This window comes from Cavia porcellus, unplaced genomic scaffold (assembly GCF_034190915.1).
Source record: "Cavia porcellus strain 051 isolate PalLab524CR breed Dunkin Hartley unplaced genomic scaffold, mCavPor4.1 scaffold_32, whole genome shotgun sequence".
Lineage (NCBI taxonomy): Eukaryota > Metazoa > Chordata > Mammalia > Rodentia > Caviidae > Cavia > Cavia porcellus.
In genome coordinates this window covers 21,993,953-22,010,184 of record NW_026947515.1, presented here as the reverse complement: position 1 = coordinate 22,010,184, position 16,232 = coordinate 21,993,953, and the positions used below count along the sequence as shown (strand labels likewise).

The window sequence follows — 16,232 nt, the reverse complement described above, 5'->3', positions numbered from 1 at the left end:
TCCACCTGAGAGGTGACCGTGGTGGCAAAATAGCAGCACCGGGAAGTTGGAATAACAAGAAGGGCCACCAGATGGGAAAAGGGGAGTGAGTAAGAACTACTCCTGCTGGCTCCAGGGGCCACTGAGAGTCCAGTAGGTACCTGGGTTCTCAGTGTGACATAGATCCGAGGGTCTCAGACATCCAAAGAGGTGAGAAAATTACTTTTCACATAGACTCTGTAGTCAGGCAGGTCCAGCCTTGAACACTGGCTTTACTTGTGACTGGGCACATGACCTCAGGTGAATGATCTCATTCCTGGTTCATCTATCTAGAAACTGAGGGCTAACAGTATCACCTTCCTCAAAGGACTGTAGGGATTAAATGACAGCCTATAAAATCACTGGCTCCTAATAAGCACCCAAGCAAAGGAGGCGAGAGGAGTTGTGGATGGTGGAAAAGGCGAAGAGAGGGAGGAAGGGTGGTATAGAGTGAAAAGGGCTCTGCCCAGAGCCAGGGAGTTTATAGTACCTGGGTGTAGAGCAGGTAGAGGCAGTGAGATGGGGGTGTAGCTCAATGGGAGAGCACTCACCTAGCATGCAAGACACCCAGATTCCACTGCCCAGCACTGTTAAAAAAAAAAAGCCACCTCAGATTTTACCCATAGTTTATTACTGTGGTTATACTCAGAATCCGAGACCAAGTTTAGCTAGGTGTGGTGATGCACGCCTGTAATCCCAGTGCTCTGGAAGCCAAGGCGGGGGTTTGCTGCAAATCTGAGGCCAGCCTGAGCTATGTATTAAGTTCAAGGCCAGCCTGAACTGCACAGGGAGACTCTGTCACAAAGTTTCATTTGGCAAGTCAGTGTTTATTATGGACCTGCTAAATACACAGCATTACATTAGACTTATGTGAAACAAAATAAGCTTGAGAAATCATTCGTAGCCTAAAATAATATGGAACAACATACTGGGAATTGAACCCAGGACTTCCACACAGAGCTACATCCTAGTCCTTTTTAAAAAAGTTTTTATTTGTTTGAAACACAGTCTTGCTAAATCACTAAGCTCAAACTTGTTAGTCTCATGCCTCAACCTCCCAGAGGATTATAATGCATCCAACGAATAACAGTTACCAAAGACATACAAATAAGACCTGGTGGCATAAGCCTACCCTGCACTCAAAAAGCTAAGGCAGGAGGATCGATGCACATTTGAGGCCAGTCTGGGCTACAAGGTGAATTGAAGGCCAGTATGAACTGCATTGTGTGTGTCTCAAAACGACAGGAAAAAACCCCCTCAAAAGTCATACATCATGTTTTAGTATGTCTTATAGTACACTAAAATTTTGCATTGTTAATTATCATGACTGGATTATTTACTCTGTTACAAAAACTATTTAGGTACATGGTAATACACTATTACAATGCACAGTTGGTGCAATGGGAGTTAAAATGTTTTCAAAGTGGAGAATAATGTGAATTCTGATGACAAGTTTAAGAAACCTGACAACTCTTAGTGCTGGTGCATGCCTGTAATCCCAGTACTTGCACTTGGAAGGCTGAGACAAGAGGACTGCTGTGAGTTTGAGGCCAGCCTGGGCTACCCAGTGACTTCAAGGCCAGCCTGAACTACACAGTGAGACCCTGTCTCAAAAACAAAAGCAGGGGCCAGGGACATAGCTCTGTGGCACAGTGCCTGCCTGGCAATGCAAGATCCTGAGTTTGATTGCTGGTATGAAAAAAAAAAAAAACAAAAAGAGCTGGTATCCCTGGCTTGATGCTGTCAAAATGGGCAAGTTCATGGAACTGGGGAAAGTGGTACTGGTCCTGGCCAGATGCTACACCACATGCAAAGCCATCACTGTGAAGAACATTGACAAGAGTGCCTCTGATCATCCCTACAGCCATGCCCTGGGGGCTGGAATTGACTGCTATCCCCACAGTGACAGCTGCCATGAACAAGAAAATCACCAAGAGGAAAGATTAAGTCCTTCATGAAGGTTTACAACTACAATCACCTCATGCCCACAAGATACTCTGTGGACATCCCCTTGGATAAGACTGGTCAACAGAGGCCTGGCCCTCAAGCATATAGCTTGCGGGTGGAAAAAAAGTTCAAGGAGAGATACAAGATACGCAGGAACAAGTGGTTCTTCCACAAGCTTCAGTTTTAGATGCTTTCAGTCGCATCATTAAAAATTTAAAAACAACAAAAACCTGACACCTCTAAAAAACCCTTTGACCTCAAAACCACTACATTTGGTAAAACATTTTATACCAAACAAAACATCAGTATATTCTACAGCCATGTCCAAGGGGAAGGACAATGGGGTCTAAAAACTCAAACATGTCAAGCAGACCCAAGTTCTGGAGTCCATCCAACACTAAACATGTTAGCAAATCCTGCCAGATTGCTGCCCAGACCAGGGGCAAAAAACTTTTAATGCATCTGTCACTGGAGCCACGCCCATTTCTGGTGCAATGACAGCTACCCAGAGGCAGCTTGGAAACTATTTTCTTGGGCTGGGAATTTAGCTCAGCACCTTAAGTGCCTGCCTGGCAAGCCTGAGGTTGAGTTCAATCCCTGGTACCAAAAAAAGAAAAAAAAAAATCTGTTTTCTCTATAATTCTTTTAAATTCTAATCATCAGCCTTCCTGTGATCATAAAATGTTTTCCCCTTGTAAACTTGTACTTCTTGCATCAGACAGGCTTTTGTCACCTCTGCTGTTTCCCTCGATGTAACTGCTTCCTGTTCAGATGTTAATGAAAAAGAAACTGTCTATGTCTAGTCCTAGTGGCAATGCCCAAAATCTCCTTTCATTTCCGGTAGGTGTCATCAGCCTACCACACACACCTCTTAGGAGATGAAATTTAGCAACCTGAGCTCAGCCTGACATGCTGCCAAGTGCCTGCCGACCCCGCTGTGTCTGGCTTACACTAGTGGTGAAGGTGGAAGATGAAAGGTCATCTTGGTGCCTGTGCTGCTGCTCCCTGGAAGGGTGCTGATGCTCGAAGTTTCCCTGGGCACTCTACAGTCCTCCCTGGACAACATAGTTTGATGCACATGACTGCAGTTGGTGGAGAGAGAGGGAGGGATTAAATTCCAGGAACCTAGGGGGACACAATTTGAGACAGATAGGCTTTGTGGTGAGGACAGGAAATAAGTCCTTATTTTTGTCCACATCATTCTCCAAAATCTGATGTAGATCAGAGAGATTAAAGGTAAACCAGTAGCTTGTGGTTAAAATAGGTGGTAGCACATAAGATTCTAATGACAGGAAGCAGGTCTGATGGCCCCTCTCTGACAGGTTATGGATTATATCCCTCTCCTAGAAGGGCTAGGAGTGTGGTTCAGGAGGCTGAGGCCCTGTGTTTGACTCACAGCCTCTCAGTGCACCTCCCCCATAATAAACTGAATATCATGGATCATGCTTTCAATTAAGTATGAAGCAAGTTAAGCTTATTTTCCATGACACAGGAAATACATAATTACAATGATAACAATCCCACTTCTGAGAATAAACAGTATAAAACTCCAGTTACAAAAAAATACTCATTTCATACTAGCAGGTTTGTCTTTTCGGGAGACTCATTTCCCATTGTCTGTGACAAGGGTCAGCTAACTCAGGCGGAGAGGCCAGATCGAGCTACCACTGATTGCTGGAAATAAAGTTTTACTGCAGCACAGCTGGGCTCATTCATTTATGCATTGCCCGGCTGCCTTTGTGCCACACTGATCGAATTAAACATTTGTGGCAGAGACCTTCTAGCTTGTAAAGGCTAAAATGTATACAGCACTAACAAATCTTTACAGAAAAGCTGCTACTACTTCTTTGATAATAACATAAAAGTTAGAATAAATCTAAATTTCCTGAAAGAAGTGATCCAGTTATCCTGTCTCCCTGCAGCAAATGGCACATGACTCCTCATGAGAAAATGTCGCAAAAGCACTGAGCTGTCAAGCTCAGTTGCTCAGTGTAACTGCCTGGGAACTTTCTTCAAAAACCCAACCACAGCCTCCACCAACATCAACTAAATGTGATTCTAGGGTGGACCCAGGTATCAATATTTTTAAAGCTTCCATAGGGGATTGTAAGGCAGAGCCACTGTTGTTAGATCAGTGTTGAATAACACTGACAGATGGCTACCATCCAATACTACACAGTGAACAAAAGTGGAGTATCTAAGGGTGTGTGCTCTGTGACTCTTTTTTGGTCAGTTTCTACACACACACACAAGTATTGTAGATGGTACCAATAAATGCAGAAGCACTGACAGTGGTTACCTCCACTGGGTGAGACTTAGAGCGATTTATTTATCTGTGTTCTGCAGTAAATACTATGCCTCAAAACAAGTACAATAAATGATAAAGTAATCAACAGCTTAAAACCTAGTTTTCGCTTTGGAAAAACTAGAGAAGAGCACTGAGTGATTAAAGTGTCCCTTGCATCACTAGGGTGCACAGGCAGCCTACAGAGCAGGACACCGTCTCACACAGCCCCCAGGGCCTGTGAGTAGAGCAGGGGTTGCGGCTTCCAAGCCTCAGGCTGCTGAAGGGATGCTTCGACCTTTTCAGGCAGGGGCTGAGCACCTGGAATCCCAGCTACTCAGGGGGCTAGGGCTGAGGCAGGAGGACCAAAAGTTGGAGGCCAGCTAGGGTCACTTAGTAAGACCCTGTCTCAAACATTAAAAGGGCTGGGAATATAGCTTAGTGGCAAAGTGCATGGGCAGCATGAGCTAGGCGCTGGGTTCAATCTCCAGTCCTGAAAAAATTGCAAACTTAAAAAAGAGAAAAGAAAAAGGAAGAAGGAGCCTGCTCTCTCCCTCTTCACAGACTTAAAGCAAGAAGGAAGTGCCTGGCTCTGCAGCCCAGTGGATGCTCAGCTAACGTGTCTTCTTTCTCCCTAAGCCACTCAGCATCAGAGCCTGCGGCCAGGTAGCTTCTATTCTTGTGAGGGGCAACTGGCTTTGCCCAAGCCAGGCCTGCCCAAGGTCCTCCACAGCCGCTGGTCCAGGAGCTGTGCACTTCCCCTTGGTGTCTCTGCGGCCCCTGAAATTCTCTCTCCCCTGCTGCCTCTCATGATCCTTGCCTGACTCCCATGCTCACACACTAAGCCCACTCTTCCCTCCCCCACACTGGGGCTAAGGAAAGAAGGGAGGACTTTAGTCTTCCTCAGGGTACTTACTTGGAATACAAATGACAATGGTAGCTGCCATACGTGGAGATCCTATGGCTGGGCCCTGTGCTCTGGATCTTGGCCTCTGTTCTGCAGGGTCTGTGGTCCTGCTCTCATTTCCGCAGGAGAGGCTTGTGTTGGCAGAAGGAACTCATCTGAGGTCACACGGCTGGCAAGTGGTAAACAAGACATCACCTTGTTGGCTACCTCTGTTCCATCTGGTAATTCAGGGGGCAGGTACTCCTCAGGTGACCCCACTATGCAGCTGTCGTAAAAAGAACATAGCCTCTGCCTGGAAATGACCTGCAAAGATAGTATCAATGCTGGGGATGGAACTGGGCGTGGGAGAGTGGGAAGGGTGAGGAGAAAGGAGGAGGTGATAGCAGCTAGAAAGGGGCAGGAGGGGTGGTGGGGTTTAGGAAATGTCCCATATCTTGATCTGGTTCCTGAATACTTAAGCATGATTATTTCTATAAAAATCATTCAGGTGTACATTGGTGATTTGGATACTTTTCTGTATGCCATGCTGTTCTGTTTTTTTTTTTTTTTTTTTTTTTTGAGACAGGGTGTCGCTATACAATTCAGGCTGGCTTTGAGTTCACTATGTAGCCCAGGCTGATCTTGAATTGACAGTTATCCTCCCGCCTCGGCCTCCTAAATGCTAGGATTTCAGTGTACACCACCACACCAGGCTAAAAAAATTTTTTTTTCTTGAGAACATGTTTTGCGGTATTACCCAGGCTCATCTCAAACTCCTGGATAAGTGAGCTTCCTGCTGCAGTCTCTTATGGTTTCAATATGAAGTATCCCCAAAGACTCATGTGGAGATGCCTTTTCCACAGTGCAGCAGTGTTCAGAGCTAGAGAGGTGACTCAATCACAAGGGCTCTAACTCCCTCAGTGGATGAGCACGTTGATGAGGTCAGAATGTGCTGACGCTATTGAGCAGTGGTGGAACAGGAGGCAGGTCCTCACTGAAGGGAGCAGAGCACAGGTCATGACCTTGAGGACTATATCCCTTCAGGCCCACAGCAAAGGACTGAGAGCAAAAGCAAACCTTTCTTCCTTTTGGTTGATTTCCTCTGGTTTTGGTCACAGAAGTGAAAAGCTGGTAAGACACTAGGATTGTAGGAAATGCCACTGCACCATGCTGTTTTTTCAAAGTGATAAAAAGGCTGCTGTCCCTGGCAACTTCAGTGCCTCCTGGGAAAAGTCGGTCTTGGCCCTGCCTCATCATCCTGAGGATGCTCTGCCCTGCATCAAGCAGCTCTTGGCCTCGGAGTGTGCATTTGTCCCTGGCAACAATGCAGGCCATTCTGGCTTTCTTGCTGTAGACACTTTCTCCTAGTTGGTGGCTGACAGGCCGTGCTCAGTCACAGTATGGGCCACCTGGACCTGTGCAGATCTAACTGGCCTCTTGCAATTTTGTCCTCACACAAGAGCCTGGACTTTAGTCAGTGCCTATATCCAGCCAGATGTGGATCCATGGAGGGTAAAATGGGCAAGAGAAGAGATGGTTAGCAGCAACTCAAGAGTGATTGGTTTCTGTGAAACCTGGAGGAAAGGCCCCTCCTTAAGGTGCCTCATCTGGAGAGTAAATTGCACGATCTCGGTGGGCTGATCCCAAGCCAAGGGAAGGAGCACAATCACACCCTCCCATGGAGCATCCGAGAGGGTGACCTGCTCTAGAGGATGACTGACCTTGCTCTAATACCTGGGGACATCAGATGCACTCCTTGGGCCTGCATCCCAGTCTACACACTTGTTCAGGATGCTATTGAGGGCAGAGAGCTTTTGACATACTCCTCTGAGTGCGCTTCTCTGAGTGTAATGAATGGTGTCACTGGATTGCTACATGTCACCTGCTCCTCAATTCATGTCACTGGCCTTGATCCACTTACCCTTTAAAAACTATCAGTGACATCTTCATATAATGTAAATGTTCAATATAATGGGGTGAAGGGGTGGGAAACTCCTTTCTGGATTACCACGTGGGCTTAGCCTCCTCTTGAAGAGCTACCAGCTTTATTTCCAGGAGACTATGCCAAAGGACCTACATTCTGCTACCAACATCCACCTTGAACTAAAGAAAAAAGAAAGACAATTCCCTTAAAGTGACTACTCTATGAGTAGTAGCTAAGACCATGGGTTTGTGTCAAGCCTGAATTTAAATCCTTTCTGTGCCTCCTTTCAGGTCTATGACTTTGGGTTATGAGTTGCTAAACCTCTGTGTAGCTAACTCCACAGGAATGCAGTGGAGGGAAAATGATCCCTGCATCTGGGACTCAGCATGCCATGCCCAACCCGTGGTCTGGCAGGGTCTGGTCAGTGTCAGCAATGGCTCCATGGGAGGCTTTCAATGCAGCATTGCATGGAAGCTTCCCTGCGTGGCCTCTGCCCCCATGAAACTTCTCTTTCCAACCTCCAGTATATAAAAAGATTAGCTCAGTCTGTAATGCTGCAGCATTGATCCTGGAAATGGCTCTGTTTTATAATTGTGGGTTTCGGGCAAAGGTGGTTGGGTTGGAGAGAGGTGGTGCCAGGATTACATGCCTGTAATCCCAGTACTCCAGAGGCTGAGGCAGGAGGATTGCCATGAGTTCAAGGCCAGTCAAAACTACATAATGAGATCATGTCTCAGAACTAAACTGAAACAAAACAAATCAACCCTTGGGTAACGGACCTGAGCTATGACTACAGCCTAGACAGGACTTTTTTTTTCATTTTTGTACCAGAGATGGAACTCAGGACCTTGTGCTTGCTAGGCAGGTGCTTTTATTGATTTTTTTTTTCTTGAAACAGAATCTCACTATGTAGTCTAGCCTGGGCTTGAATTTACTATGCAGGTCATGCTGGCCTCAAACTTGCAGTGTTCCTCTGCCTCAGCATCTTGAGTGATGAGATTACAGATGTATTCCACTATACCTAGCTTAAGACATCTTAAAAAAATCTGAGAGTACAGTGACATGGAATGGTATTGAGACCAACATGCTATGGAATCAGAACTGAGACCATGGACCAAATCGCAGTTCTACTGAGCCCAAATGGAGTTTTTTTTTTTTAAATTGGTACCAGGAATCGAACTCACGACTGCGTGCTTGCAGGGCAGGCGCTTGTTATGCTGCTGAGCTAAACCCCTAGTCCCACAAATGGAGTTTTTATTCTGGGAATCCTAGAGGAGGGAATTGTTTTTTTTTTTTTTCTTTCTTTTTAAGAGAAAGAAACAAACAGAAAAGTAAAACAAAAAATAAGAGACATACAAACAACAACTAGAACAACAAAAAACCTGTAATAGTAAAAATATAGGCTGTCAAAACAAGATGAATTTAACAATGGCTGTAAAATTACATATTGCAGAGGTCAGAATCCTAAGCAGGGAAGAACCCCTTGAGGAGCTCCATTTCCTATGTGGGCCGCTTCTGCCTTCTAGTGGTCCATCACAAGCAAGCATCCCAACTGTGTCAGGCGCTTATCCTTTCTCCTTTAGACATAAGCAGCTTCTCCAAACTCCCTCCTGCTGAACACCCAGCAACATCCTCTCCTCTCTTCAGCCTCAAGAAGTGACAGAATATGCAGATGCCAGCCCCAGGAGGCCAGGAGCTTGGTTTGTTTTCCACAAGAAAGAGGAGGATGAACTGAAGACAGCAGGAAGTGATAGAACAAGGGTAGTGTAAAGATCTGCATTATCTTCTGCTCCTTACTACAAAAGACCCTTGACCATCTGTGAAGGTGAGCTGCTGACCTGAGGCAAATAAACTTCACATTAAACCTCTTCTTTCCATCTCCCTTAGGAAGCAAATTTACAGTGGCTAACATTGAATAAATCCCTTTTACTTTGTCCTCAAAGATATGGCTTCCTTGACCTGGTCAGTGGCTCAGCAAATGAGCCTGAGCATATGAGCCTCAGCAGTGGTAACCATGTGGTGACCATGGCAAGACAGGAGAAGGGCAAGTGGGAGTAGGTTTCCCCATTTCTCAGTTAACCTGCTGCTGGGGTTCTCAACTGTGCCTGACCCACAACTCCTTTCCACGAAGTACATTTTGTGTAACCACTGCCGTGCAGTGCCAGAACTCACTATCAATAAAGCAACTGCTCCCCACTGGGAGACAGACCTGACCTGGACCAAGAGAGTCTTGTTGCATCTGAGACAAAGAGAGAACACAAGAATGTTTCTGAGCACCCCATCCCCCGAATCAGCTGTTAGTGAGTGACCTGAAAAAAAACACTCTGCCTGGCAGAGGAGTCCTATGGAGCAGCAGCACAGATGGGTGGGACTGCCATTTTATTTTCAAGGGCTTGGGGCTTGAACTCCAGCAGCAAAGCAGCTCCAAGGTTCCTGAGTGAAAGAGGGAAGGGTCATCCAGTCACAGTAGACAGCTGGCAGTTGGACAGTAGACTGGGCTGAAGTCTGTGGAGAAGTAGGAGCCGGGACCATCCAGACTCAGTTCCACTGGAGGCCAAAAGCCAGTCTTAACCCTGGCTGTGACAGGAAGAAACCGTCTGCTCTGTGACCAGTGGCCCAAGCAGGCAGGCAGCTCTGGCCAGCGGAGGGACGTGTGAGTGGCGTGGCCAAGATCAACCCTGCATCCCGCAGAAATCCTACTATAGACTTGGTGTGGTTGCTCAGTATAGATTCCAGCTCCGATGAGTGAACTAACACAGAACTGGAGCCACCAGGAGAATTTTGTTTTGAAGGTGGTGGTTTAGGTTTGGACTTTATTGCTAGGTTTGTTTTCTCTGTCCTGTCTTCGTTCTTTCTCTCCTGTTCCCTTCTCTAGCTCCCAAAGTTTGGGTGGGTCATCCTTTGTCCTTCAGCCTTGCTTATAGTATATCTCTCTTCAGCTATTGCTCTGTCAGGACCCTTGTCCCTCTAAAGTTCCCTTCCCCACAGGGTAAAATCACTCTTTCATGGGGAAACTCACTGTGTACAAGTCCCTGGTTTGTGTTGGATGTAGTTATTTAACTGTAGATCTTGCTCCCAGGGTTAGACACCGAATTAGCAGTTACCACAGACTGTTGATTTCTAGGCTGTGCTTGATGATGTTACTGCTAATTGTACTACTTTAGCCAGGATGCCATATTCATTGTAATCAGTGGTTCACACTTGTATGATGATTGCGATGTTTTAAAATTTATTATTATTATTTTTTTAGTACTAGAAACTGAACTCACAGCCTCTTGCTTCCCAGCCAGGTACTTATACCACTGAGCTAAATCCCCAGCATGATGATTGTGATTATTTGGTGTCATAATCATTTCCACAGTCCAGAACTAAAGGACTGGGGTATAAGCCATACAGATGGTAACTCATGATCCCTGATAAAGTGGGAAGGTAGGACCTTGGGACAGACACAAAGACCAACAGCCAGCTATACCTAGAAGGCATCTCAGAGGAATAGATGTTTCCTAGACAATCCCCAATACCAGCAATAAAGCTATCTAACAGAAGAAAATTACAAATTAAAATTTAAAAAATAGAAAATGACAAGACACAGAGGCAAAATGCAATCCCAGCCTTCCAGCCCACCCAGGACAAATCCAGGGGACAGTGAGACAGAAGAAAACAGGTCATTCACCTGAATCTTCTGTAGGTTGTTTCCAAGATCTGGCTATTATAAACTGTTGCTATAAATATGGGTAAACACATGGAAATGAAATATCAACCTACTGAATGATAATGACAATATACATACCAAACTTGTGGGACACAATGAAGTCTTAAGAGGGAAATTTATAGTAGTAAGTACCCATGTCAGGAAAACAGACCAAGCACATATTAACAACTTTATGTTGAACCTCAAACTTCTAGAAAAAGAAGAACAGGTTAAACCAAAAGCTCATAAGGAAATTATGAAGATCATAGCACAAATTAACACACTGGAGGCTAAAAAGCAATACAAAGAATCAATGAATCAAAGATTTGGTTCTTTGAAAGATTAAATAAAATTGACAAACTATTAGCCAATCTTATCAGAAAAAGGAAAGAAAAGAAACAACAAGGGTGAAATCACAACAGACCCTGTAGAAATCCAGAAAATCATCTTGACCTACTTTGCAAACTTGTATTCTAATAAATGGAAAATTCAGAAGAAATGGACAGATTCCTAATACATATTGTCATGGTTTATGTCTATGGCCCCCAGGCCTCATGAGTTTGCATTGTTTATGTGTGATGGCTCATTGTAAAGTGCTTGGATTGATGGTGTCAGTGCTCCACCCACATAGGGGTGGAGCCAGGATGTGATGTAATGGCAGGAAGAAGGTGTGTCTTGCTCTTTGCCGGTTCCTGTTTGCTGTTTACAGCCACCATGAACTGCATGCGGCCCAGCCATGCAGCCTGCCTAGGAGCCAATTGAATGTAGACTGCAACCTCCAAAAACTAAGAAATAAACCTTTCCTTTCCCAGCTTTGGGCTTCAGGTATTTTGTCTCAGCGACGAGTAAAAAGTAACTAAGACACATATGAATTACCAAAGCTGAATTAAGAAGTTATAAAAATCATAAGTAACACAATATCGATAAATGAAACAGAAGATGTATGTGCTGGGGATTCAGCTCAGTGGCATAAGTGCCTGCCCTGGAAGCACTCAGTCATGAGCTTGACCCCTGGTACCAAAAAAAAAAAAAAAAAGAAAGAAAGAAAGAAAGAAATTGAAGATGTAATTAAAAATCTATCAACAAAGAAAAGCCAAGGACCTGAAGGATTCACTACTGAATTATACATGAAATTTAGTGAAGACCTAACAGAACTACTTCTGAAACTCTTTAATGAAACTGAACTGGTTGTTTGGTTTCGATTTGTGTGTGTGTGTGAGTGTGTGCGAGCGCCAGGGATGCAACTCATGACCTCGCACTTGCCAGGCAGGTGCATATGCCATGGAGCTAAATATCAAGTCCACTCTTTCACGAAATTGAAAAGGAGGCAACACTTCCAAATACATTCTTGGAAGCAAGCATTATCCTGATACCAAAACCAGACAAGGGCCCAACTAAGAAACAGAATTGCAGGCCAATCTCTCTAATGAACATTGAGGCAAAAATTCTCAATGAAATACTGGCGAACAGACTGCAGCAAATTATCAAAAAGACTGTACACCATGATCAAGTAGGATTCGTCCCAAGTATGCAGAGATGGTTCAACACATGTAAATCTATAAATGTAATATACCATGTTAATAGAGCCAAGGACGTGCCTGCCTTGCCAGCAGGCAGTCATGAGTTCAATCCCTGGTACCGATAAAAAGGAAAAAGGAAAAAAAAAAAAAAAAAAAAAAAGAGCCAAGGACAAAGACCATATGATCATCTTAATAGATGCAGAGAAAGCTTTTGACAAAGTCCAGCACCCATGCATGATAAAACCCTCTATAAAATCAGAATAGATGGTCTTTATCTCAATCTGATTAAAGCCATCTATGACAAACCAACAGCCAACATCATACTACATGGAAAAAGCTTAAATCTGTCTCTCTAAAATTAGGAAGAAGACAAGAATGTCCAGTGTCTCCACTCTTATTCAACATAGTGCTGGAAACATTAGCCAGATCAATTAGAAAAGAGAAAGAAAAGGAATAAAGACAGGAAAGGAAGAAGTTAAGCTATTGTTATTTGCAGATGACATGATAGTCTAATTTGCTGAAATGATATTTTAGGGAAGGGGACTTCCGGGAGAACATGGTGGACAGACAACAGCAACTACCGGAGGCTCTCTGAAAGGCTCGGCTCAGAGGCCAGGAATGATGCAGACTAAGGAGACATGAACCGGTAGAGATATGCTCTGCTGACTCAGGAATGAACTGGGCTGAGAGAAACCAACTTAGAATACAGTCCTGGCGCTAAAATAGGAACAGAAAAGACTCGGTGTGGAGGCTCGACCCCGCGCCATTGGAAACCGCGATTTGGGTTTCCCGCCGCCCGGCGGCTGGCTGCCTCCACAGCGGCTCGGCAAGGAGAGACGCGCAGAAGCTCTGGGAACAGGAATCTGTGAACGGAGTCGAAAACAGGACGGACAAGGAGGCGTACACGAAAACTGACTGGTGGCGAGGTGAGTGAGAGAAACTGACCCCCTACCACAGTTTGACTCCAGCGGAGGACTTTCTGGGCTCGGGCAGCCCTGTAAGAGCAGGGCGCGGTGGCGACTCCAGCCACACATTCCCCTCTCAGACTGGATTGGTGAAAAGCGCCTGGCCTGCGTGACGCTGCGGGCAGACTCAGTAGGCTGGCCTAACCCAGATCCCAGAGCCTGACGGTAGCCCGGAGGAGCGAGTGACTCCCGCGTAGGCTGCCTCCTCCGCAACTCCCTGGTGCGCAGCGGTGGGCGGGAACACCTAGCCAGCGCAATTTGATCAGGCTGTGGCTGACAGGCAGGGAAGCCGGGCCTCCTATGTAAGCTTGCATTTTATAAGGAACAGAAAATATGGGGAAGGGAAGCAACAAGAAAGGCTCCTCGGCCCCCAATTCTGAGAAACAGGCAATAGTGGACACCGCACCAATATACATTAAGCGCCATATAGAGAGCCTCATAGACCAATTCAGGAATGAAGTTATCAACGACCTGAAGCTAGAAGTATGCAGAATAGTTAGAGAAATGCTAAGCACCACCCAGGAAAAAACAGATGGTGGAATGGAAGAACAGAAAAAGAGGGGAGAATTGCTTGATGGAGAAAACAGAGAAAGCATTGAGTATGTGAAGCAGGTTCAAAGGGACTATCAAGAAATTAAGAAGTCTATCCAAGACTGGCATAACAGCTTGAAAGAAACTAAGGACAGACTATCTGAACTGGAGGGCAGACTTGTAATATGGGAGAATGAAATGAAAAACTTCTTAAAAATAACAAAGAAACAAACAGCAATAATACAAGGACAAGAAGATGATAAGAGGAGCCATAACTTAAGGATTAAGAACATAAAAGAAGAAGTAGGGACACAAACAAGTGAACTACAAAAGCTACTCACAGAAATAATCCAGGAGAATTTTCCTAATTTAGCAAAAGGTAAAGATACTCAGATGTATGAGGCATACAGGACCCCAGCTACCTACAACCCTAACAGAGAAACACCCAGGCATATAATAATAAAAATTCCAGAAATTCAATACAAGAACAGAATATTAAAAGCTGTCAGAGACAAGAAACAGACCACTTACAAGGGAACACCCATCAGAATTACAGCAGATTTCTCTGCACAAACCATCAAATCATGAAGAGCGTGGGGGGAAATAATTCAAGCTTTGAAAGATAATAATCTCCAGCCAAGATTGAGATATCCTGCACAACTGTCCCTGGAAATTGATGGAAAAACGAGGTGCTTCCAGGATAAAGAGGAACTGGGGGAATTTGCAACCACCAATTCAACTCTACAGAAAGTATTGCAGGATATTCTAAAAAAAGAAAAATACAAAGAACCCAGAAATAGTGGCGGGGAGGCCACAACGAATGGAGCAGAGAACAAAATGAAGAAGACAAACTGACAGCTACTGACAGAAAAAGAGCTCAACAGAAATGAGGCAGAGAAGATTGGATGATAGGAACAGCTATTTTGGAGAAAATGACATCTTAATAGGTAATACTGATTTAGTACTATCTTGTTTTGAAGTCTCATCTAGCTTTTGTTCTTCTGTCTCCAATGGTCTAAACAGGTTGTATCTTATTGAATTTTATTATGTACGATAGTATAAGCAAAAACCTTTTAAAGACAAGGAGAATATACAGAAACCATTGTTCATTTTCTGTTAAGTCAATTCTAAATACTCTATAATGCTGTCATTCTCTTAAATGGTTTTACATTGTTTTGATATACTTAATGCTACAGTATATGAAGTTGTACTCAAGGACTTCAAGGAAACAGTCTATATGGTAACTACTTTTGGGTCGGAATTATCTGGTGGTGAAATACTATTCTGCTTAAATGGTTATGTTTTGATCTGTGCTGTTTCGCTGTTATGCCCTCTTTTTTCTCAATCTCCATTATTTACTTTTTTATTTTTATCCATTTAATTAAAGGGAAAAAAATAGCAGGATATAATATAGTAACCCACTTTGACTTTCTATTATCTCGATTTGAAGCCTTGTATTATTCTCACCATCTTGTTTTTGACTGAGGTTCCTCTATTCTGTTTTGCTGGATAGTATCAGGTTCGAAAGTTTAGGCGTCAGCTGAGAAGATAATGAGATTCATTATAACGCCCATTCTCGTTGACTTTTATCTACTTTTGAAGACCTACAATGTCTCCAATGTTTTGGTTTTGTCGGTTTTGTTCTTTACTGTTTTGTTCAATTGTATTACAACTAATGATATAGGCAATTCTATTAGAGATAGCGGGAGGCATTATGGTAACCATTGTTGATCACCTTGTATTATGTTTTTATATTATCTATTATGTCCACCCTTTTGACTTGACCGATTCTGTTCTGTTATGTCACATTTGGTTTTACTCTCTTCCAAAAAAGCAATACGAACCGTGGGAGCAATGAAACCCAAAATGTGTAATAGTCATTGTACAAAAGAGAGGAAAAGAAAGTGCTCTAAACTATATAACTGCATGTATATTTAAGTGTATAAGATAGAAAATGATATCACAGAGTTTTATTGGATCATTGAACAGAACTGTTTGCAGTATCATTGTTGGAATGTCCACTCTACAAGCTTTAATTTTGTGACTTGAACAATTATTTCTAAGATGGCAATATGTAATCCATTAACTAGTGATTTCCTACTGCGCATTTTTTTCTTCTGTAAATCTGTATAACTTGTACCCCTTCACTGTTTTTTTTTTCTTTTCTCCTTAAATAAAAAAAAAAAAATCAAAAAAAAAATCAAAAAAAGAAATGATATTTTAGGATTATTTTCAAGCTACAGGAAAATTTGGACTAGAATTTTAAACCTACTACATTCCTACATGCTTCATCAAGTGTTACAGTCGCTCACCGCACACTAAACTGCATTCTTTCATGAGAAAATCCTTAGGTAGAGGTATTTTGCTAAAGTGCAGTTATGAATGGTAGATGAAATACAATGAAAGGGGAAAGCTGAGTCTCTTAAGTAAGTGAAGCATAAAGCAAAAAATTAAGCCTGAACTGGG

The 16,232-nt window shown here is 43.6% G+C and overlaps 1 protein-coding gene across 1 annotated transcript; it reads left to right on the top strand.

Annotated features, from left to right (window-relative positions):
- The first annotated feature begins 1,712 nt into the window (after window positions 1-1,712).
- Window positions 1,713-15,633, top strand: LOC134474273 (large ribosomal subunit protein eL27-like). Its single transcript, XM_063241656.1, is given in 3 exon segments — window positions 1,713-1,918; window positions 1,920-1,943; window positions 1,945-15,633. Coding segments are annotated over 3 exon segments (438 nt in total). The 3' UTR covers window positions 2,153-15,633.
- Window positions 15,634-16,232: the final 599 nt, after the last annotated feature.